Source organism: Tauraco erythrolophus, chromosome 2 (assembly GCF_009769465.1).
Source record: "Tauraco erythrolophus isolate bTauEry1 chromosome 2, bTauEry1.pri, whole genome shotgun sequence".
Taxonomy (NCBI): domain Eukaryota; kingdom Metazoa; phylum Chordata; class Aves; order Musophagiformes; family Musophagidae; genus Tauraco; species Tauraco erythrolophus.
The window spans coordinates 96,813,578-96,834,360 of NC_141466.1; the positions used below are offsets into that span (position 1 = coordinate 96,813,578).

The following is a 20,783-nucleotide window of genomic DNA, read 5'->3' on the forward strand; positions in this document are numbered from 1 at the left end:
GACACATGCTTTTTTTATTTGAAGTATATTTAAGGAAATAATTCCCTAAGACCATACAGTTATGATAAAAACAAAGTTCCTGTGTAGGAAGCTACAGTTGTAAGTACTTCCTTCATTAATAGTGTGGAAGTCATACAGGTTTTCTGCATTTATTGCCATTTCTTCTGATTATTTAAGTAGTTTCAACTTCTTTTATAGAATGGTCTTATAACATGGTGGTCTTACAACGTGATTATCTCACCCTTGGTCACAAATTCCTCTATCCTCAGTTAATATGTAGAATTGTTGGATAAGTTTCTAGTAAAATTCAACTTCTGAAAACTGTTTGGAGAGAGATACTCAGATGGAGAACTAGATCCCCAGAAAAGCATTAGTTTAAACACCAAACGTTCCTTCAGTTAGCTTTTGGGTTTCTAGTCTCCACTGTTGCATCCTCAGTCCTGACTGAGACTTAAAAGACTTAAAAATGGTATCCAGAATAAAAGTGTTAAAAGTGGTGAGCTAAGCGTATGGCAATTTGGAGAACAGGAAACTGTTATAAACTTTCCAGGATGTTGGCACCATATTCAGATTTTTCTGAGGGAAACTGGAATACACCTCTTTCCTTTCAGACCCACAGCTTGTCGCTCTCCAGAGAAAATGCTTCACTGCTTTTCTTTTGGAATCAGTGGGGGATAGTCACTCTGTCTTTCAGCACAGCAGGAGTTAAAGGTGCCTTTGTGTCACAACTTTTTTAGTTAAGGATGCACGCTCAACCAAGCTGAGCTTTGATTTGGTTTCCTTGTGTACTTGAGGAATAGAAATCTTGAATTAATGAAGTAAGAAAGGCAGTATTTGCTATGCCTTTAACAATATTCCTTTGTTGCGTGTAAAGGAACTCGAAATTTCTGCTCGAAGCGCAGATATATTCATGCCACAGTGTTGTTTTTTTCCCCTTTCTGTAAGCCTGATGCATGTATCATTTCTCAGCCATTTTATGCTGGAATCTGAAACAACCCCACACTTAATCCTCTTTCCAATTACCATGTTTTGTGTTATTTGCCCTCTAGCATCTATTTTGCTTGACAGGATTTGTGCACTCTTGTGAGAGAAGTTGACATACACTGTGCCAACCTGCACAGTGATGAAATTTGTAGGAAGTCAGTGCATTCTGCTTAAACTGATGCTTGACTATGTGTGGTTAAGAGGAGGAAAAAGAACTATGTTAACTTTTATGTGGAAACAGAAAGGAAAAATCTGATGGATGGGCTCACTAGAAATAACACAAAATCCACAACACTGTTGTACTGTAATCCTTGTATCAAAGTATTAGAAACTCGGGAATGACATTGAATAACTTTTGTGAATATTTAAGTACTAACCAACAGAAGATGCTTGATAAAGGAGATGCTTAAAGGTGGAGCTGAGGCTGAAAGATTGGAAGCTTGGGTGCAGGAAACTTTTGGGACATTTTCATTTGTTTGAGTTTCTCACTGAAAAGTACATTTTTGTGAATTTCAGCTCTCCACATGATCTAGAGACACAAGGAAATAAACTTGTAAATGAGATGTTACTGTTTGAAGGAGGTAATTGTGAATCAAGGTAAAATCAAAGCGATTAGCCTAAGGGTCAGATCTTAATGATCTTAATTCAGGAATTTAATACAAAAGTGTTTTCATGATGAGTGGAGCTAGTTGTACCTGTATTTTGATTCTTTCAAATGGTCTAAAAGAGAAATTTTAATCTAAACTTCTTCAATATATGATATTTTATATTTACTGATAACATAATAAATTATGCTTAATTTAGTATGTATTAAAACAGAAATAAATTCTGTTTATGTTATAAACATTTTATTTTAGGTCTTGTTCCTGTAAATACATACATACTCTTTAACCAAAATAACATGAACACATGGACTGAAAACTGTATATGTATAGATCAGTCTCAAACCAACATACAGATGTGTTGGAAGGGGCATGTTTAAGCCTAATGGTAGTATTGTTATTTTATACTTGCTTTTCTGAAGCAACGTTTTAAATACAACCATGCCAGCCCTACTATGCGTCCCTCTAACCTGGGATTCTGTCTGTGACAGTGGCGAGCAGTAGTTGTTTAGGGAAAGATGCATAAAAAGGATGAACATGTTGGGATACAGCCACAGAATCAGCTTTTTGTGATTTAGGGAATTCTGAAGGAAATATGGCACCGTGGCTTTTTTTTTTTTTAATAGATACAGATTGCATGACCTTAAACCACAAAAACCAACCCAGAAGAACTCCATGTTCCTTCACCACGCTTCTGGAAAGCAGGGGGAGGTTGGTTATGTTGTCTATGCTTGACCTTCTGATGTGGCCAACTTCCTTGGCACAGCATGTTTTGGATGCTGAAACAAACAGGTTCAAAAAGCAGATTAGTGAACTCCTGACAGAAAAATGTATTGAGAGTTATTAAACACAAAACCAGCACTCTTGCTCAGGTAGTCACTGAGCCTCTAATTCTTGAAGGCTGTAGTAGTACAAACTTTTACTCCTTCTCGCTCTGTCTTTACACCTGTCCTTAAGCCTCCACCTTAGTAATGAAGAGTGGAGACTGGACTAGATCTTTCATCTGACCCACTGGCCTTAGTGTCATTATTTGCATCTTTGCCAGGGTCCATTTTTAATTTCCAGTCATGACCTACTTGAATAGGATGAAGCCTGTTGCCTTTAACAGGAGTATATTGGCCTGATTTTCAGTTTTAAACTTAATGCTTCCACACTTCAGTTTTTGGAATCTTAGCTTTATGGAAAATCATGTTTTCAGTTAGATGTGCCATTATTGTTGTCTTCAAATGAAATAATTAGGTCATGCTTTTGGCACACTGCAGCTGTCTTGAACATTTTTAAAACTAAACTGCTGTATTATGTCAATTAAAATGTTCATTTTAATTCTTTCCTAAAAATGTGATCTCTTATCTTATTTTGTGATCTTCTGTTGCACAACATTAATGAAGAACTTCAATCGAAGGATACATTGCTGTGGAGATCTGATGGATAAGTGGCAACATGTTGCCACTGTCGACGTGTTTTGAGACAAACTGCATCTTGGATAACATAGTTGCTGGATCTGCTGGTGCTTGTGCTGTTACAAGACCAGTCAGAGTAATGCAGTTTGTCCTGCAGAGCTTTGTATGCTTTATGTACATGTATGTAAAGCTGAGAAACTTTCAGAGTTTACATTGCTGTCAGTGAAGTAAGAATCTTCAAGACTGGGTAAAAAAGATAAGGTCATTTCAAGACAGTTTCTATTTTCAGCTACATAGTTAAATTAATTGCAACTTTATTAGGTTCACTTGGTAAGTGGAAACTTAAGTGTTCTTAGGCTTCTGAAGCACAACTTAAGTTCTTCACTACAGGAAAAAAGAGTTGCAGTTTTCTCAGGGTTGTCTTTTGTGCGTGTATAAATTGCTATTTCACTTTTGAGAGTTAAGACACACACAATGATCTGTGTCCTAGCAGAGTGGATATTTTGTTATATTGAATTTTGAGGTGGTCTTGTTTGCTTACTTCTGTGTTTGATTTTTGTTTTTTTTTTAAACAACTTTTTGGGAAGCCTGGAGGTTAATATAAAAAGGGACTTTTGAAAAATCCTGATTTTAATTTTATTTTTTAAGAGAAATTTTGATGTGATATTTTTTCTAAAGCACTCCCAACTCTGCCCAAACCGTTTCACTGTGGTCTTTGCATGTTTTCTACAGATGACCTCGATGAAGGGCCACTGTTCAGGTCTTAGAGTCTCTCCAAAACCAATGAAACTTAATTGAAATTTAAGGCTCCTGAATCTATTTTTCAAAGATATAATTAATTTCAGTTGTGCAAATAAGCAAATTTTTACTGTTTGTAGCAAAATCTAGGTCTTAAAAGCAAGATGCAAGAAAGAGTTGGCTTATATATTACAACATATGCTTGTTGTAAATCCCTTCTCAAGTTTACAGTGAAAATGATCTTTGGTCTTCCAGCAGTCAAAGGCAAAATACAGTCTCAAAAATAAGCAAAAATATAAGTAAGCAAATGATTACTTTTTAGTTGCCAGGGAGATGCATAATATGCAATTAAGCTAGCTCAGACAGTAGCATTGAAAAGGAGGTACGTTGCTGAACGTCATATGGAAGGGGGGAGTATATGTGAGAAGAACCCCTTGCAAAGCTCAAGTTAAAGTTCTGGGGCAAGTCTGGTGTCGTGTACAGGTGGCATACACGGTACATCTGTGTCAGATGGAATCGTCAGTTGACAAATTAGTCCTTCAACTTAATACAGTCCCATCCTAGTAAGTTATTTTGTATGTATGCTTGTGTGTTTACTTTATTTTTATCTACAAATGCATGTATTAAAACTTGATTGAAGTGCCAAGTAGTCCAATGTATTTGGACTGGGGCTGTGGACTGACTTTTTTTGAAAATCAAATAATTGTGCAACTGGCTATACCTGAATATGGTGCAGAATCAGATTGTATGGTTTAAGATATGATTCTACCTATTTCAGTGAAACCCATAGACTTTATTATCTGGCATATCATTTTGTCTGTGTTAAAAGATCTTTTAACAGTATTAAAAGTATGCTTGGTTTGAAGGAGCAAAGTAGCTCAGTAGGGATTCTTATAAATGCTTCATTGTATGCCATCTCTAATGGAACTAATGAAGAAATTATTTTGATAGCTATGTTAATTAAAATTGTATTTTACTGTTAAATTGCATCCTCTGGATAAGATAATTAATTTGAATACAATAACGTTTTAAGTTGAAGCATCCAAAATAAATCCTCAAATTAGGCATAACTTTGTGGTGTCACGTATACATAGCATCAGCAACTGATTTTTCTTTTTCTTTTTTTTTTTTAATGGATTTTGCTTCTCAAAGTTTCTTGCTCATTCAAAATGGAATTGATCCTAGTCTAGGCTGATTATTCAGACTCCCATATAGTCAGGGATAGAGCAACACAAACAGTGTAATTAATCCTATCTGAAGGCAGATATCTGAAAGGGAATTGTCTTTTGAAGAATCTGATCCCTTTTCACTGGTGGTACAAAGAACGTATAGAAGCTAGTTCAGGATAACCACGAGCACCTGCCTGTTTCTTCAAAGGATGCAACTCCTGGGTGTAGCTATGTCTTTGTAGCAGCAGTTTGTGTGTCTCCTTTTTTATGTTATTACAGTGTTGATATCAGAGCGAATTTGATTTAGGCTTTAGAGGGGAAAGAGTTGAATTGCTTCATGCTTCTCTGCATCATTTTGGTCATCTATAACACGACTGTAAGAATTTCTTCTAGGTACCTATGGAGGATCTGAAGAGTGAATCTACACCTGGATCAGTAGTAAAATTCTATGATCTGCATACTGTTGTTTCATTGGATGCAGTTTGGTTGTTAAAGTATGGGGAGGGAGAATGCAGGGAAGGAAGGAGAGTATAAAAGGCTGCTGACAGGAAGATTGGAAATAATGCTATATTTCTTGATTTAACTTTTGCATTTCCTATTTTTTTAGCTCACCAGCATTTTACTTTTCAAAGTTGTTCAAATGTTGTGCATGTCTTATGTAGGAAAGCAGGAAAAGCGATACCAACTTGCTTGCTATATTTTGTGGAGTTTAGCAGTGTTGCTCTCTCCTACTACAGTTAACATTAGCAATTAATTTTATTGCGGGGAGGGTTTGCCTTTTCCTTCATGCTTTGTTTCACAGGTACTTTTTAAAATATCTTTTCTTAGCTAACTGTGCACCACCATGCCAAAATGGAGGGATGTGCCTGCGACCTCAGCTTTGTGTGTGTAAACCAGGAACAAAAGGTAATTCCTGCGAGGATACAGTCATGCAAGACACATCTTCTACTGGAGGCCGGAGCCCTGTTGTTCCCTCGTGGCCCATACCCCAGCAAGCTGCCCAGCAGACCTTCTCACAGAAGGTGCAGGTCCCACCAAAGGTTGGGCCTATGACTCAAATGGCATTCACCATCAAGCAGAAGCCTCCTGTTGGGTTACCTCAGCAAATGCAACCACAGTAAGTGTTTTCTTTGCTTTCAAAGTAGTCCAGTGTGTTAGATTTATAAAATATATATAATGTGTTTTCAAATAATCATACTTGGAAACTTTTATAGATTTTTTTTTTAAGAGTTTTTTATTTTAACTGTCAGGCTTCAGTGGATTTTTAAACTTCTCTTGCTGATGAGCCAGATCTCCTCATCTGAACAGAACATCCTGTAATATCAATCAACTTTCTTTTCCTTAGAATGGCAATGCTGTACTAATTTCAGAGAAGTTATACTTAATTTACACTAGTGACTTTTTGAGTTTAGCCTAGAATAGCCTCTGGCATGGAATTTCAACACCTCTCATAACTGAAGAGTAAGATTATGTGCTTGTGTTGTGTTCTGGTTTCTTTCTTCCATTTGCATTATTTTCCATTTTAAAATAAGTGTGTATGGCTCTACTACAATGGATACTTCTGCTTGCTTGCGTTTGAGGTTCAGGATTGTATCTGCCTGTCATAGGTAACAAGAAAACACCCCTCTTGTTGGAGAATTTTTTTCTCTGCCTCTTCAGTAGCTGGTGACTTAGCCAGACTTTGATATTACTTTCATTATTTTCAATACTTCAAGTGAGTCTGAAATGTCTCTAACTATAATGCTGCTTTTATTAATGTGTCCAACCTTAACTTGTTCAGGGTTGCATTTGGTATGTGGGGAGGGAGGTGCACAGAAGCTTGGCAGTCAAGTTGAATGTGGACAGTTTTAGGTGTCTGCAGCAACTACTGTCCTTCCAGTTTCAGGCAAAGTCAGTGACAAAAAGCATTTCCATCCTATAACAGGAGTTGGTTTTGTATAGCTGTAAGCAGGGTGCAGGCCATCTTGCTTCTAGCCTCCAGAGCAAGATAATCAGGACTGGGAAATAAACTGTGTTTTGCTGTGCACAAAACTATAAAAATGAACCCAAAGGGTGGTGTGTGATTATAGAAGTCTGTACCTGACTAGTTACACGCTCCTGGCAGCAAAGTACATCCTACCACCTCTCTCCAAAACTGCATCTGAGAATACAGATCACTGGAGATAGCTGCCAATGATGCTTGATGTTGTCTGGTAACCTCTTGATCAGGTTCTTTCCTCCTAAACCTTTCCAATTCCTTATACTGTTTCCTAGTTCATCTGTTGGAGACACAAGCAAAACTGTGTTCATACATGTCCTATGTAATAGGAAGAGGAACTTACCTGAGTTCCCTTGGAGTTCTAAACCATAAGCCAGTATGTTTTTTGAAAAAGGTAGAAGGTGGGGCAGGGTGGGCTTTAGGAACAGATACATCCACAGTCTTGAAGGACGGAGAAATTGCTACCTGATTTTAATATTTTATAGTACTCTGAGCCCAGTTTCATTCGTACCAGTGAAGCAAGGGTTATTGAAATGACTAACATGAAGAGGAAATTACCAGTAAAACCAAGGCTTTTTTCTGCTCCTTCCCGTGCAGACCAGCAGGACTGCTAATCCCCAGCACCTGGCTTCTCTGCTTAGGCCCACGAAGCGCACTACAGCAAGTCAGTACAAAGAGGCCAGACAATTCCTGTCTTATCAGTACTGATTCCTGTAGAGTGTACTGTGTGTTTTTTCTTTCTTTCTCCCGCTCTCCATACACAAGCATTATTCTTCCTGTTGTGATAAAGGCCAGTTGTCCAAATTGGGTAGTAAATGTACTTCAAAAAAAGAAAAAAAGCTGTTTGTTTTTGCCTGAAAAAAAATGTTTTCTTCCAAGCACTCTGAAACTGTGTTTAAGAAGGCTTGTGACTGCCTCTAGAGGAGACTTGTTTTCCATTATTCCTGGAAAAACTGAGTCCAGGGATAAAGGATTCCTCTTGTATGAAAAGAGAAGATGATAAACTGATATTCTTCTATGCTACTATGATAGTTGCCAGGCTGTGATGCTCAAAGTGTTTCTAGAGGGTACCTACAGCTTGTAACGCTTCACTAAAATCTCTGTTCCTGCTTGCATGAAACAACATCCCGGATGTAGAGGAAGCAACTTCAGGCTAACAAAAACTGTTATCTGCTATCCAAAGTGCCTCTGCATGCTTCCATAAGCAGTGTTAACCCAGGTGGGCTTTGCTGTTCATGTGACCCTTCTCAACCTGAGGATTTTCTCCTAGATGTTAAGAGACCTTTTCAGGTAGATAGGACTGTTAGTCTTTGAGATCACATGAAGCTAAATCTGTTTCAGCCAGCTTAATAATAGGGTGGGAAAATGGAAAACTGAGTCTTGGGAGTCATGAGAAAGCCAGCCTACAACCTTGGCAGGAGCCAGAAGTAGGAGCAGGAGATGGAGAGGAAATGGGCTGTTTCACTAACCAAAGCAGTCATATAAAGTGCAGCAGAAGGAGGTGGATGTTTAGATACAGCTGTTGAAATGAATGCCAGCAGTAGTTCTTGTGTATACTATTAGGACAATTTACAGGGCCGAAAGATCCTCCTGAGGTCAGGTCTCTACCATTGGCACAGAGCAAATGGGCTAGTTCCTGTTTCAGATCCTCTTTGACTGTCTTGTGATCTCATATGTTGTGTGAGGCTGCCCATATATTTTGGAGTGGGTTTTTTTCGGTTCCCACTCCTAGAAACATAAGGAAGGCTTTGCCAGGAATGGAGTCTCCCATTGTCAGTGCGGTTGGTATGCTGATCTAGACACTATGGCTATGCAGAGCTGTCAAGGGCTGATGAGAGTCTGGGCAGAACCCAACCTGGAACATCAAAATAAGGTCCTAGAGGAGACTTGTCTCTCCAGTGCTTCCGTTTGCCACGCTTTGTCAATTTTTTCTGTTTTGTATATGAATGCAACTTTTCTAACTTTGGTCATTGAGATGTGTTCTTAACATGTTTTCTTCGGGTCATAGTGGCAATGATATTTAGGAAAGCAGGGAATTTGTTTATTTCTTCCCAGAGATCTTTTTTTGAAGAATATGGTGATGAACAGAAGGAAACCTGGAGAGAGATTAATTTCCTGGAATATACTGGATTTAGGACACAGGCACTTAGCACTGGCAAAGTCTGTCATAGCCCTGGGCTGAAGATGGATTCTATCAGGTACAAGGTCTCATCTCGGAAGAATGTTAGCAGAAGATGTAGATGGCTGTAATTGAAAACAAGTGGTGTCTCAGAAACAAAAATCTGCTTCTTATTGGAATCTGTTGGGGATTCTGATCTCAATAACAGACGTGCTTTGTGGTACTGAATTCCTGTGATAGCTCTCCAGTAACTCCGGGTGTCCCCTTCATATCTCATTCTCTCACTTGTTGGCAACAGTATAGTTCCAACAGCTTGATTTTTTTTTTTTCTTCATTTACCAGCTGTAGGAGCAGAAATTTATTTTTTTTTTTAAAGAGAACTTTCTAGTATAGTTTTGGAAATGGTGACCAGAATGAGTACAGCATCAACCAGCTGCAGCTCAATAACACACTGAAGTGTCACAGCATTGCTCCTTCAGCCTCTTTTGGAGGCAGTTGTTGATGAAATTTGAAAGTTTTGCTTTTGTGTTGGGCAAAGCTCATCAAAGGAGAGGTGGATGCACAGAATTTAGGTCACAGATTTGGACTTACTGGTATGTCTGATGCACCTAGAAATGTTTCCTAAGAGGTGCTCTCCAAACCTGTATTCCTGGATCACTGGGTCTAGTCCCATGCTATTACAGGCAAGTGTGTCATCTGCTAATTTCAGTGAACCTATCAACCTGTGTCTTAAAACTGCTTTTTTCCTGCTGTTCAAGGATGCAGTGTTTTTTCTAATATTTCTCAGTGTTTACTAATTGATGTGAGCTAAGTGTGAATTTAGTTTGAAGAAAAATGACTGAGAGAAGAATTGGGCATGCTGTTGTGACCTCACTGAAATCAGCAATGTAGGACAGTTGTAACTGAAAATGGAATATATTCTTTGTATAATCTATAATTGTAAAGTATATATTTACATATATATGTCAACTAATCTGTAAAGATTATTGACTTTTTGTTGTACAAACTCTTGGCTGAGTTTTACTGGAAAATATAAGAAACTGCTCTTTTAGCTATTTCCTGTCTTGCGTGCTAGTTCTTTTTTGTATCTTTGACTGCATGTAATTTAATTTTTAGAACATGAGGTTCTAAGATTGGTTCCTATGATGACTGACCAGGTGATTGTCTAAAAAAAGATTAGAGAAGTGTTTTTTGAAGGTTAATAGCTAGTGTGAGAGTATATATTTCTGGAGGACGTCCATTTTCATCACCATTGTGATAGATTTTTGTACTGAAGATGTACAGAGCAAGTAAAACCTCACTACTTTTTAGTTAGTAGAGTCCTGCACTTGAACTTAGCTGTAGATCTGTTTGAAAATACTTTATGGAAGCTCTTGACAGAATATTGGACTTCTGTTCAAAGAGACTTTGACTTTTTTTTTTTTTAAAAGGAAACTTTTTTTAAGAAAAGTAAGGACTTTGGAGTAGTGTGGGTGTTAGAAGCACAGAAAAACTTAGGTTGGAAGCAGAGGCAACCTGGTCCAACCCTCTGCTTAAAGCAGGATCACCTATAAGAGGTTGCTCGAGGCTTTGTGTGGTTGAGCTTTTTTCAAGGCTGCAAGTTTGGAGATCTTACAATATCTCTTGTTGCAATGTTTTATCAACCTAAGGAAAAAAATATCTCCTTGTGTAGATGAAATTTCTGGTTTTGCGCATTGATTCTTACCCTTTGTCTTTTTGCTGTATGTCTCTAAGAGGACACACGTTCTCTGGAGGCAGTTGTAGATTGCAGCATCATCCCCTGGAGCTGCCTTTTTTAGAGCTGAATGAACTCACCTGCCTCAGTTTCCCCTCATATGCCAAGTGCCTCAGTCCCTGATAGTCTTAGTGGAGCAAGTCCAGCAGAGGGCCACCGTGTCAGTATCTTTCTTGATCTGGGGAGTTCAGTACTCAAGACACAGTCTCTCAAGTGCCAGAGAGAGGGAATAATCATTCCTTTGACCTGTTTGGCTATGCTGTTGCTAATGCAGCCTAATATATGATTAGCATTCTTCATATGGGGTCACGCGGCTGACTCATGTTCAGCTTGTCTACCAGGACCTCCAGATCACTTTTTGCAGGACTGTTTTCCAGCCATTTCAGTGCCAAACCTGCACTATTGCACAGAGTTGCTGTATCTCAGATAACAGGACTTTGTGTTTTCCTTTGAAGATCGTGAGCCCAGATCTCCAGCCTGTCAAAATCCCTCAGGCCTACAGTGTAACCACTCCTCCAAGTCAGAGTTGTCTGTATAATTACTGAGTCTGCTTTTTTCCCTCTCCTCTGGGTCATTAATAAAGTTGTTGAACAATATTGGTCTCAGTATTGACCTCTAAGGAAAACAAATAGTTACCCACTTAACTTCCTCTGAGTTGGATTTTTGTATCACTGAATACCACCTATTCAGCCAGAAAGTTTTTGCACCCCCTTTATATAATCCAGTTATCCCTATTTCACTATTTTTTTTTACCTAAGGAGAAAATTGTGTCAAACACCTTGCTAAAGTCCAGGTTAAAAGGATTCATCACACTCCTTTCATGCACTGAGCTAGTCATCTCATCACAATAGTCAAACAAAACTCAAGCAAACAAAACAAAAAAATTTTAATCCAAGCTAAAACTAGAAAGTCTGTGATGACTTCTTAACTTCTGAAAGTTGTAGTTCAATTGTTTTCATTCTCTGTCGGTGATACTCTTTCCGTTCAAAGCCAGGAACTTGTATAATACACTGTCTTCTTTCTTCAGGAGCAGAGACCATCTCTTCTCTTGGGCTACACAGGGAAGCTGTTGCTGGAAGCAACTGAACTATAATTCCAGTGATGATATCTTGGAAAATTAATATTTTTTATTTTAGACAAAATATTCCATATTAATATTCTTAGATCTCATTTTTCCTGTTCTTGGTGCAACTTGGGGTTTAATCTGCGTTCTTAGGCACATGCATGTATGTGTGCTTAGGGCTGATATATCTAAGCACATACTCAAGGATACTGAGTGTATAGAGGGGTCTGAACAAATCCTGGAGTGAGCCATGGCTGCACTGTTAAGGTACAACCATAGACCTTGGGCTTCAGAGCTTTTGTCTGTAAGTCATGGGCTACCAGGTTCTGCCCTCCTAGAGCCTAGCGCCATGGCCGTTTGATTTATTCTAAGAAAAGAACATCTAAATCCTGTGAGCTTGTGCCAGCACCATGTGCTTTGCAACATTGGAGCATTACTGCTTCTCAGGCTTCAAAACTTAACTCCAGCGCTCAGAGGTCAGCCTTTTCCAGCAGTTGTTAAGCCCACTGGTTTGTGTTAGAGAGGTGAAAAACTGACAGTCTGTTTGCAGTATTAAGCTGATGGCTGTATCCCTTCAGTATAGGTTTCTACCATGTAGTGAAATAATGCTGTACTTGTTACAGGTTCACTAATGTAAGGCAGCTCCAGGGAGAATCAGGAAAGTTAATTTTCCATTGTGAGCTATTTGGTGGATTCTGAGGTGCCTTTGCACAATGCTTTTGACAAGAGACCTGCTGCAAGGAACTGTAGTGTACCCTATTCTATGATTCTATGATCCCTCAGGGTATTGATTTCTTCCTAGTCAACTTGAAAAGTGTTTTGCAGGTCAGTTATCCATATTGTCGTGTAAAGCACATTCTTTTTGAGAATGTCATTGTAGCCTTCCCTCCCACAATCTCAGCAAATTGAACACACTCCACAAGGTAAACTCAACTTTTTAATTAAGTTATTTACTTTGAGTGGTACTGGAATATGTTCATGCCAATGTATGTCAATAACAGCAAAATAGAGACATAACAGTTTAAGCATACTCCATGTGTGTAGAATTCATTGCCTCTGCTTTCAAGGCACTGCTTTTCAGGAAAGTAAATTACTTCTAAAACTATACTGGTGCTTTCAGCTTAGTTGAAGAGAGGACTGTAAGCCACCATTCCAAACCATAGTGTTTTTTAATTTTTTTTTTCTATCCTAAAAAAATGTGTGCATGGCCATTTGGTGTTTGGATGGGAATGTGTAGGGAGGGCTTTAATGAGGAGTTTTCAGTGTTATTTGTTACTGTGTTGCAAACTGGTATTGTTGTTCTTCCAATGTGGCTTTTCAGGTTTTAATTTTTTGAAATTGTACTACTTATGAAACTTTTACCATTTATCATCAAACAATTATTTCAGGAGATGTTGGGAAACAATCAGAAGAACTTTACTTCTTTCCAGTGGCTTCCTGGGCACTGAGGGAGCACAGCTTTTCATGGATAGCATGACAGTGTGTTTTCAGTTTTAGGAAGGAATATTTGTATTGTTAAAATTTGGTTTGATATAATGCTGTTGTTATGTGGCAGAAAGTCTGTCTAGGCATTTAGATAATTTGCTGTTAAAAAGATTGCTCTATTAGCAAATGTTTGTGATACCAAAACAACTGTGCAACAATTTTATGCTTAAATGAGCTTTTTACCCAGACAAGTAAAGGTAACCCACTCAGGTTAAAGTTTGTTACTCTAAGCAAACTACTGTGCAACAGATTATAGAATGTGGCTGAAATAAAAACAACATTACAAGTAGCCATTTTCCTTGGAGCACGTATGGTTAATAAGCTAATGGGAATTATTCTCATGTCATTTTCATTCCTTCCCCTTTAGAGCTGTGAGAATAGATCTCAGTAGGGTGATTTGGAAAACTAATGTCTCTTATCAAAATACATCTGTGCCTTTAACTTCCAAAGGAAGAAAAACAAAGTGAGAATAGGACTTGTTACTGATTTCAAGTTGTCATGGTTTGATGTGGAGGGGGGGTGGTTCTGGTGGCAGGAGAGGGGTTTTGGTCCCTGTGACCTCCCCGGTTTTGGAACCGGGTTAGGCTTAGTTCTGGCCACCAGATCAGACTGCCATCCCCCTCGGGGCTGAGCCAATAGGGCGCCTCTGCGAATTGCCCTATTTAAGTCAGGACAAAGGAACTGGAAAAGGTGCTTCGCCCAGGATCGAGCAGAGAAGGGAGGAGGGCACTGCCCCCGCTCCCTGGCTCCCGGCCGGGCAGCTGCCTGCGTCGGGCCGGCGCCGCCCACGGAGGATGGCGGCGGCGGAGCCAGCTGGGGAACTCGGGGGCACCCCACTCCCGGGGTGCCCACTGGGCTGAGTTCACCTGGAGAGGACTGAGATCTGAGAGAAACAGCCGCATCGACAGCAGGTCAGTGAGGATGGAGCGGGAGGAGGTGTGCCGGAGCTGAGTTTCCCCTGCGGCTGATGGTGAGATAGCAGGCTGCCCCCCTGCAACCAGGACGGCCTCGGTGGAGCAGAGACCCACTCGCAGCCCGTGGGGAGAAGATGCCTGAGCCTGAGGATGGTCGTGTTGGGGTGCACGACAAGGCAGAAAGGCATCTGGAGTCTGCGTGACGACTCACGCCGGAGCGAGTGGCTACAGCTCCCTAAGTACCCGAGACTGTGGTAAAGCCCACACCGGAGCAATCTGTGGGGAAGGATTGTTTCCAGTGGGCTGGACTCACGCTGGAGAAGTTTGTGGATTTTTTCCTCGTGGGTAGGGGATCCATTGGAGCAGGGGAAAAGGGTGTAAGGACTCCTTCTCCTTTAAGAAAGAAGCAGCAGTAACAGCACGGAATGAACTGACCTGCACTCCCCCAGTCCCTGCCCCCTGTGCTGCTGGGGGGAGGAGGCAGAGCCGGGAGGAAAAGGAAAGGGGGGGGGGGGGGGGGAAGGTGTCGGTTTTAAGATCTGGTTTTGTTTCTTTCTGTCCTCTCGAGTAATCGGTTTTTGTTTCCCTTTGTCCTTCTAAGTAATCATTAATAAACTCTTTTGCTTTGAGAAAGCCCTGTCTGGTTTGCCTGGGACCATGGTTGGTGGGTGCTCCCTCTGTTCTTGTCTCAACCCTCAGTCCCTTTGTTTTTTTTTTTTCCCTCTCCTCTCTACTTTACTGGAGAAGGAGAGACTGTGTGAGTTTTAGTTGCTGGATCAGCCTAAAACCACGACACAGGTATAGAAATATGATTTAACAGCATTCTGTCTTTAGAAAAATCTAGGTGTTTTTGTTTAGTGCTGTAATGATCAAATGATCACTGAACTGGGGATGTTTTCTTCTGGTTTAGGTATATTGAGCTTGGAGAAAAGGCTTATTGTGTCTGTAGATGTGCCTGCCTTTGGTCTTTGTATCAGAAATCTTGCTTCCTATTTGATCTTTTTCCGTTTAAAATAAAATTAGCTGCAACCATTGGCTGATTTGTATGTCTTGGGTATTAGTATAACTTTTGGTATTGTCTTAACACTTCCAGTCTGTATTGAGAATTCTTAATAACCTTATTAAATAGATAACAAAGACACAAAGAACCTCTCTTCAGGGGATTTACTTAATCTTAGCATTTTGCTAGTGTAGCAGATAACTAGATAGTTCAAGAATCTTCATTCAGAGAATGTTGTGGGCTGGCGTTAGGCAAAGGCAGATGTATTTTCAGGACTAGACTTGTCTGATTAATTACAAATGCCTCATTGATTTCTCATCTATGAATAGCCTGTCCTGCTTGTGATTTAGGAACCCCAAGAGACATATACTTCATCTCTAGTAAACTTTTTTCTTCTTCAATACTAAGAGTATGAATACTTCACTGGGAAGCAGACTTTTTCCTGTGGAGAAGTTTCCACTTTACCTAAGCTCCATAAAGGTGACATATGACAAGTATCCTTGTACTTTGATAAATTCCTCCCAAGAATCCAAAACAATTATTGAACACAATGTGTAATCTGTTGCTAATCTAATCACTACCAAGGAGGTTTATTACTCATGTTGTTGTATGTTGAAGTTCGGATGTTACTGTTCATCAGTATCTGGTGAGAGACAGATTTATTTTTTTGTATGACTGGATTTGAGTCATGAGTGTAAATGGTGAAGAACACTAAGCAGTTGAGAAAATCAAGATCTTCTCCTGATATTATTGTTCAAATATTAATTGAGACTTTGTAACCAGCCAGTAGTCTACTAGAGAGACTCTGCCCTAAATCCTCGTCAATTTCCCTCTATAGCAAATTTTTCTTGAATTATCTGACAGGGCCTTAGAGAGAGGGTTTGGAGGACCAGAAGGTGGACTATTGGGTAATTTGAAGTGTCTAGCATAGTGTTGTATGTGAAGATAAGTCTGCTAGTGTGCTCAGAAGTTTTGTAGGCAATTGAATCATGACTACTCAACTTTGAGTTGAACAACTTCCTACACTAAGGAAAGGACCTACTGTTATTGAGAAAGGACTTTTTATGTGTAGCATGTTAGGAAGATAAATACCTTCAGAATCATAGCTCACTGAAGCATTATAATTATTGAACAGAATTTCTCTGTGCTTGAAAACAAAAAGAAGCATAATTTCTGCTGTTGAGACATGAAATTTCCAGGACAAAGGAAGTATTTGCAATAAACCAGCCTTCATTACAGGATGCTTTGTTATTAATGCAATCTATAGCTTTAAAAATATCTTCTCCAGATGTGCGTACAGAGGGGAAAAGAAAAGTCTTTTCTGATAGACTTTATCTATTGTAATAATTTTTTTAGTTTGAAGTACTCTCTATACAGAAACCTTGTCATGCAGCTGAGGACAGACTTTATTAAAGCCCACAGCACCACTAGCAGATATTAAAAGAAATTCTTTGTCAGTTTGGTTGCTATGATAAATGATGTTTCAGGCTTGTCAGGGATTTTGTAAGCAGTTTAAAATTGGTTTAAAGGAGAAGACTGCTTTTGGATATTCTGTGTATTGACTTTGTATTTTTTATTAAGATGACAATTTAAGATGCAATTCTATATGTTCTGTGTCAAGGAAATGAGTTTCAAAGGTAAGATAGTCTGTTAAAAGAAGATAGACAATACTAGTACATACTATTATGTCATTGGGCAGTAGGTGGCAAGCTTTGCTTTTCCTTCTACTTAGGGTTTATTTTCATATTGTAGAATGCCGGAACTTTGAAAAGGCTACTTTGAATTCACTGGAATATGTCATTTACTGGCAGCACGGTTTTTTTGAACAATCTATTTTGTTCATTTTGTATAAATTGTCTTTCTATTGAATGCTGAAGTGAAGCCCTTCTTCAAATGACAAGTGGACACAACTCAATACATGGGAGCTCTGTTGTATTCTCTTACGGCTTCGGTAGGCAGCTTACTAATATGCAAATTAAAACCAAATGAGTTGCAGTCACAGTCAATCCCAAATTACTTGGGATCCTCCTGTTCAACTTCTATTGTGGAGCACAGTACAGCTGGGGAGTAGGGGGCACAACGCTCTGTTTTTAACACAACATTTACCCAAAATGGGTCTTAGCTTCTAGCTCTGTAACTGATAACTGAAAAGGCAAAATAACAGAATGTTTATTTTTCCTTTCTCCTGATGTGTCGTGTCCCATCCTGTCTCCTGGTTTGTCTGTTCCTGCCCTCCCTCCCATTCCTTCCATGAATTGCTAGTCTGATATAGCTCTTCCCAGAAACTCAGCCATCTCTGCTGATGTGCAGGGTCAGACATGGGGACAGTAAAGCAGCAGCAAATTGCCTAACTGAAACTAAGAGTGTGTAGAGGGCAACGCTTGAGTGCTTGTCCTTAGGTACTTTCTGTTGTGAGTGATTGTTAATATCCCTTCTCTGCTCAGACTTGCCTAAAGCCAATCACCTGACATCTGATGAATTAGCCAGCTCTATATCTGTACCAAGGATACAGAGGGCACAGCACCTCTCCTGTGCAGTTCCTCTAAGCTGTTGTCCGGCTTAGACATCCTCAGCTGGTCTCCAAAACACATTTTTACCTGTTAGCCAAATTAATTCTTCATTGAGTTTCCTCATAGTGGGTGAGTTAGAGTTCTTTTTGCTATTAAGGTTTTTTAAAAGTTTGTTCTGGATTAAAGAAATTACACCCTTCTCATTCTCCCTCACTCTGTCCTGCGCACACTTTCTAATAATTGTTCTGCTGAAGATCAGCTGTCTTGGATATTCTTGAACCCAAACTTAAACATATTAATATAGGTAGCAATTTAATTATGTCCTTCTAAAAATTCTAAAGCAGTAATTAACATTTTTTTTCTTACTATGGCAGGGCATTCTGCACAGGTGTCTCCTTATGTAAATAGCAACTGCATATGAGTTTACATTTTCACTGTGGAGGCTTTGTGTCCTCACACTGCTCCTAATGAAGGTCAGAAGTGTTTTGGGACTAGTAATGCAGTTCTGAGCTGCCAGTTGAAGGCACGGTTAACTTAATTACTGCAGCAGTGCTAGGTGTACATATGGGATCTTTGGCATCAACTATCAGTAAGTTGAGACCGGTGTTTTGAGATTCTGATACTGCAGCTATTCTCGCTTCTGTAGTCTTTGGCAGTGCTATTGATGTGTGTGTGCTAGAACAAAAACTGGTTCAAAGGTAGTTACTCATCTCTTTGTGCTGTCAGGCACTGAGTCAGCCCTCAAGAACACCTCCATTCATCATTCCAGGGGAATGTAGTCATTGGGCTGCAGGAGCTGAAGTCACTGTTTAGTTGAAATGGCTGGTCTCCCTCAGGACTGGAGTCATTTGTGTTGGCAGAGAAAACGGAGATGATTTTTTGACGACAATGGTTTCAGTCTTAGTCTTGGTGTCCTTTTTGAACATTGCTGGTGCACACGTTAGTGTTAGTCCATAAGCTAACAGATAATTTGTAGTTACCTCTGTTGGATTGAGTATCCTTGCTGTTAACTGGATTGTAACAGGCCTGGGTCTAAATACTATGGCCTTACTTAAATGTAGTGTGAAAGGTAGAAAAACATGAATTTGTTACGAAATAGGCTAGTCATTTGATAGATCCTGTTAGTTCACAATGGTATGAGAAGTAGGCAGACTGTTATGGCAAACTGCCTTGAAAGGAAGCCTTTGGTGTTTTGGTGGACAAAGTCCAGTCTGTTACTACAACTTGTTTGAGAGACCTTTTGGATATGAACGTTTGTGATTTTTACCACACCTGTTTTGGTTGAAGTCTTTGGGACTGCAAGTATCCAGTTTACTTATGTTGAGAGTTCAGCAGAGACTCCTTTCGATGGACTGGAGCTAGATAGCATCTGGCATGTCAAGTACTGTGCATATGCAGCAAACTCTCAGCAGTATGTTAACTTCTGTCCACCAGAAAAGCAGAGATATCTTGGAAAGAATTTTGAAACTATAAAGTATCACCATTGCATCAGCATGCAAGATGTTCATGAGATTCAGCTGCAGTGTCTTACACTTTGGATTATTCATGTTCTTGGATAATGCAGACCACTTTTGCATGAACTTCTTGTTTTATCCACACTAGACCTGTCATCTAGTGAAGTGAAGAACTCGCAAACAGGTGTTACAGGATGTTCAGCATTTTCATTAGTATCTTTGACAGGAAAAGGATTCTCAGAATCTCTTTGATACAGAGCCTTAAATTCTAGGGAGCCAACTGGGATCTCAAGCCACCCAGAGCTTATTCTAGACAGGAGGAGGAAGCTAATCTGTATGATGGCAACAGCCAGTTGGTTTATGGTTTTATGTGGCTATGTAACACCACTTGCCTGAGCATCCTTTGGTGCAAGAAAAGAGTGATCAGTGTTGAAGTAATATCAGGGAAATTTATTGCCTGGCTCTATTCTGGTATAACTTCCTCTATTAATTGCATCTTTAGTGTGATGGAAGGATTAACTAAATGTGTGCAGGAGAGTCCTCCACCTACTTCCCTACCATTCAGCCATGACTCAGCTATGTTAAGAAGCCAACACAGACAACCTTTGTTACAGTGAGAGATAAAACACCTTGATCAAGATTCTGGTTGGTCTCCAAGAACTCACTGTGTTTGATTAACCTCCCCAGGCACTGTGCATGGATTGTAACAAACTGTACCAAAACCATGTTCCACATCAATGGTAAGGCAACCTAAACCTCATCCAATTATTATTTTTTTTATGGAAGTTATTATATTCTTGTCTATTGGGTTCTGTTGTACCCAGGGTACTATAAAGCAGACAGGTAGAATCTTGCTTAACTTCGGTAATCATCTTCAGTTATCACCTCTGGACAGCACTATCTGAGGCTAGAATCCCTTTAGCTTTAAGTATTTTTTAAAGTACCTTTAGAATGTCGCAATTTTTGGGAGCATAAAGCTAGCCTTACGTGCCTTTGTATGGGTTTTACACCTGGACAGCTCTTAGACCATTTTACATTTTATAGCCTGTATATGCTTCTGGAAAAGATTAACAATCAGATGTAAATCCTGTACAATTAATGAATACTCTCATCTTAGTTACTACTTTGATATGGATTCTGTTCTGGTTTCTGCATGGTAGACAAGGATGGTTGTGGAATTTATGCCACTGTCAAATTAATCATTATGGTGAAGCAGAGATATATATTTCAATATATATATATTTTTTCTATGTATTTATTTGTTTATATATCTCAATATATTTATTTATGCGTTTATTTACTGAAGCAAAAGCTCTGCTGTCTCTCTTGTTTCCTGCACTAGAACCTTGAAGCTCTAAAGTAGAGAACTGCTGGTCACCACTGTCCCAGCTGTGCCTCCTTACTGCTTTGAACAGTTTTTGTTGTTATTATATAATGCCTGTTTAGGAATTCCAGCTGTTGCACACATGTAGATCCTTAACAAGAAGCCAACTCCCCCTCATCCTCCCTTTCACTGTTCCCTGGCTTTTCACTGTAGAGTATGTTTTGCATCCCAAAGTATTTTCCTTCTGTTGCACCCTGGAGGGCTGTATCTATAAATTTTTTTTTGATGGACTGTTTAAAAATCCAGTG

The 20,783-nt window shown here is 39.4% G+C and overlaps 1 protein-coding gene across 2 annotated transcripts in view; it reads left to right on the forward strand.

Moving 5' to 3' along the window:
- LTBP1 (latent transforming growth factor beta binding protein 1) overlaps positions 1–20,783 on the forward strand; it is a 204,689-nt gene that overhangs the window by 9,597 nt on the left and 174,309 nt on the right. For both annotated transcript variants that reach the window (XM_086628160.1, XM_086628169.1), the window contains exon 3: positions 5,722–6,010. In XM_086628160.1, the coding sequence (XP_086484286.1) occupies positions 5,722–6,010 (289 nt within the window). The remainder of the gene's footprint in view (positions 1–5,721; positions 6,011–20,783) is intronic.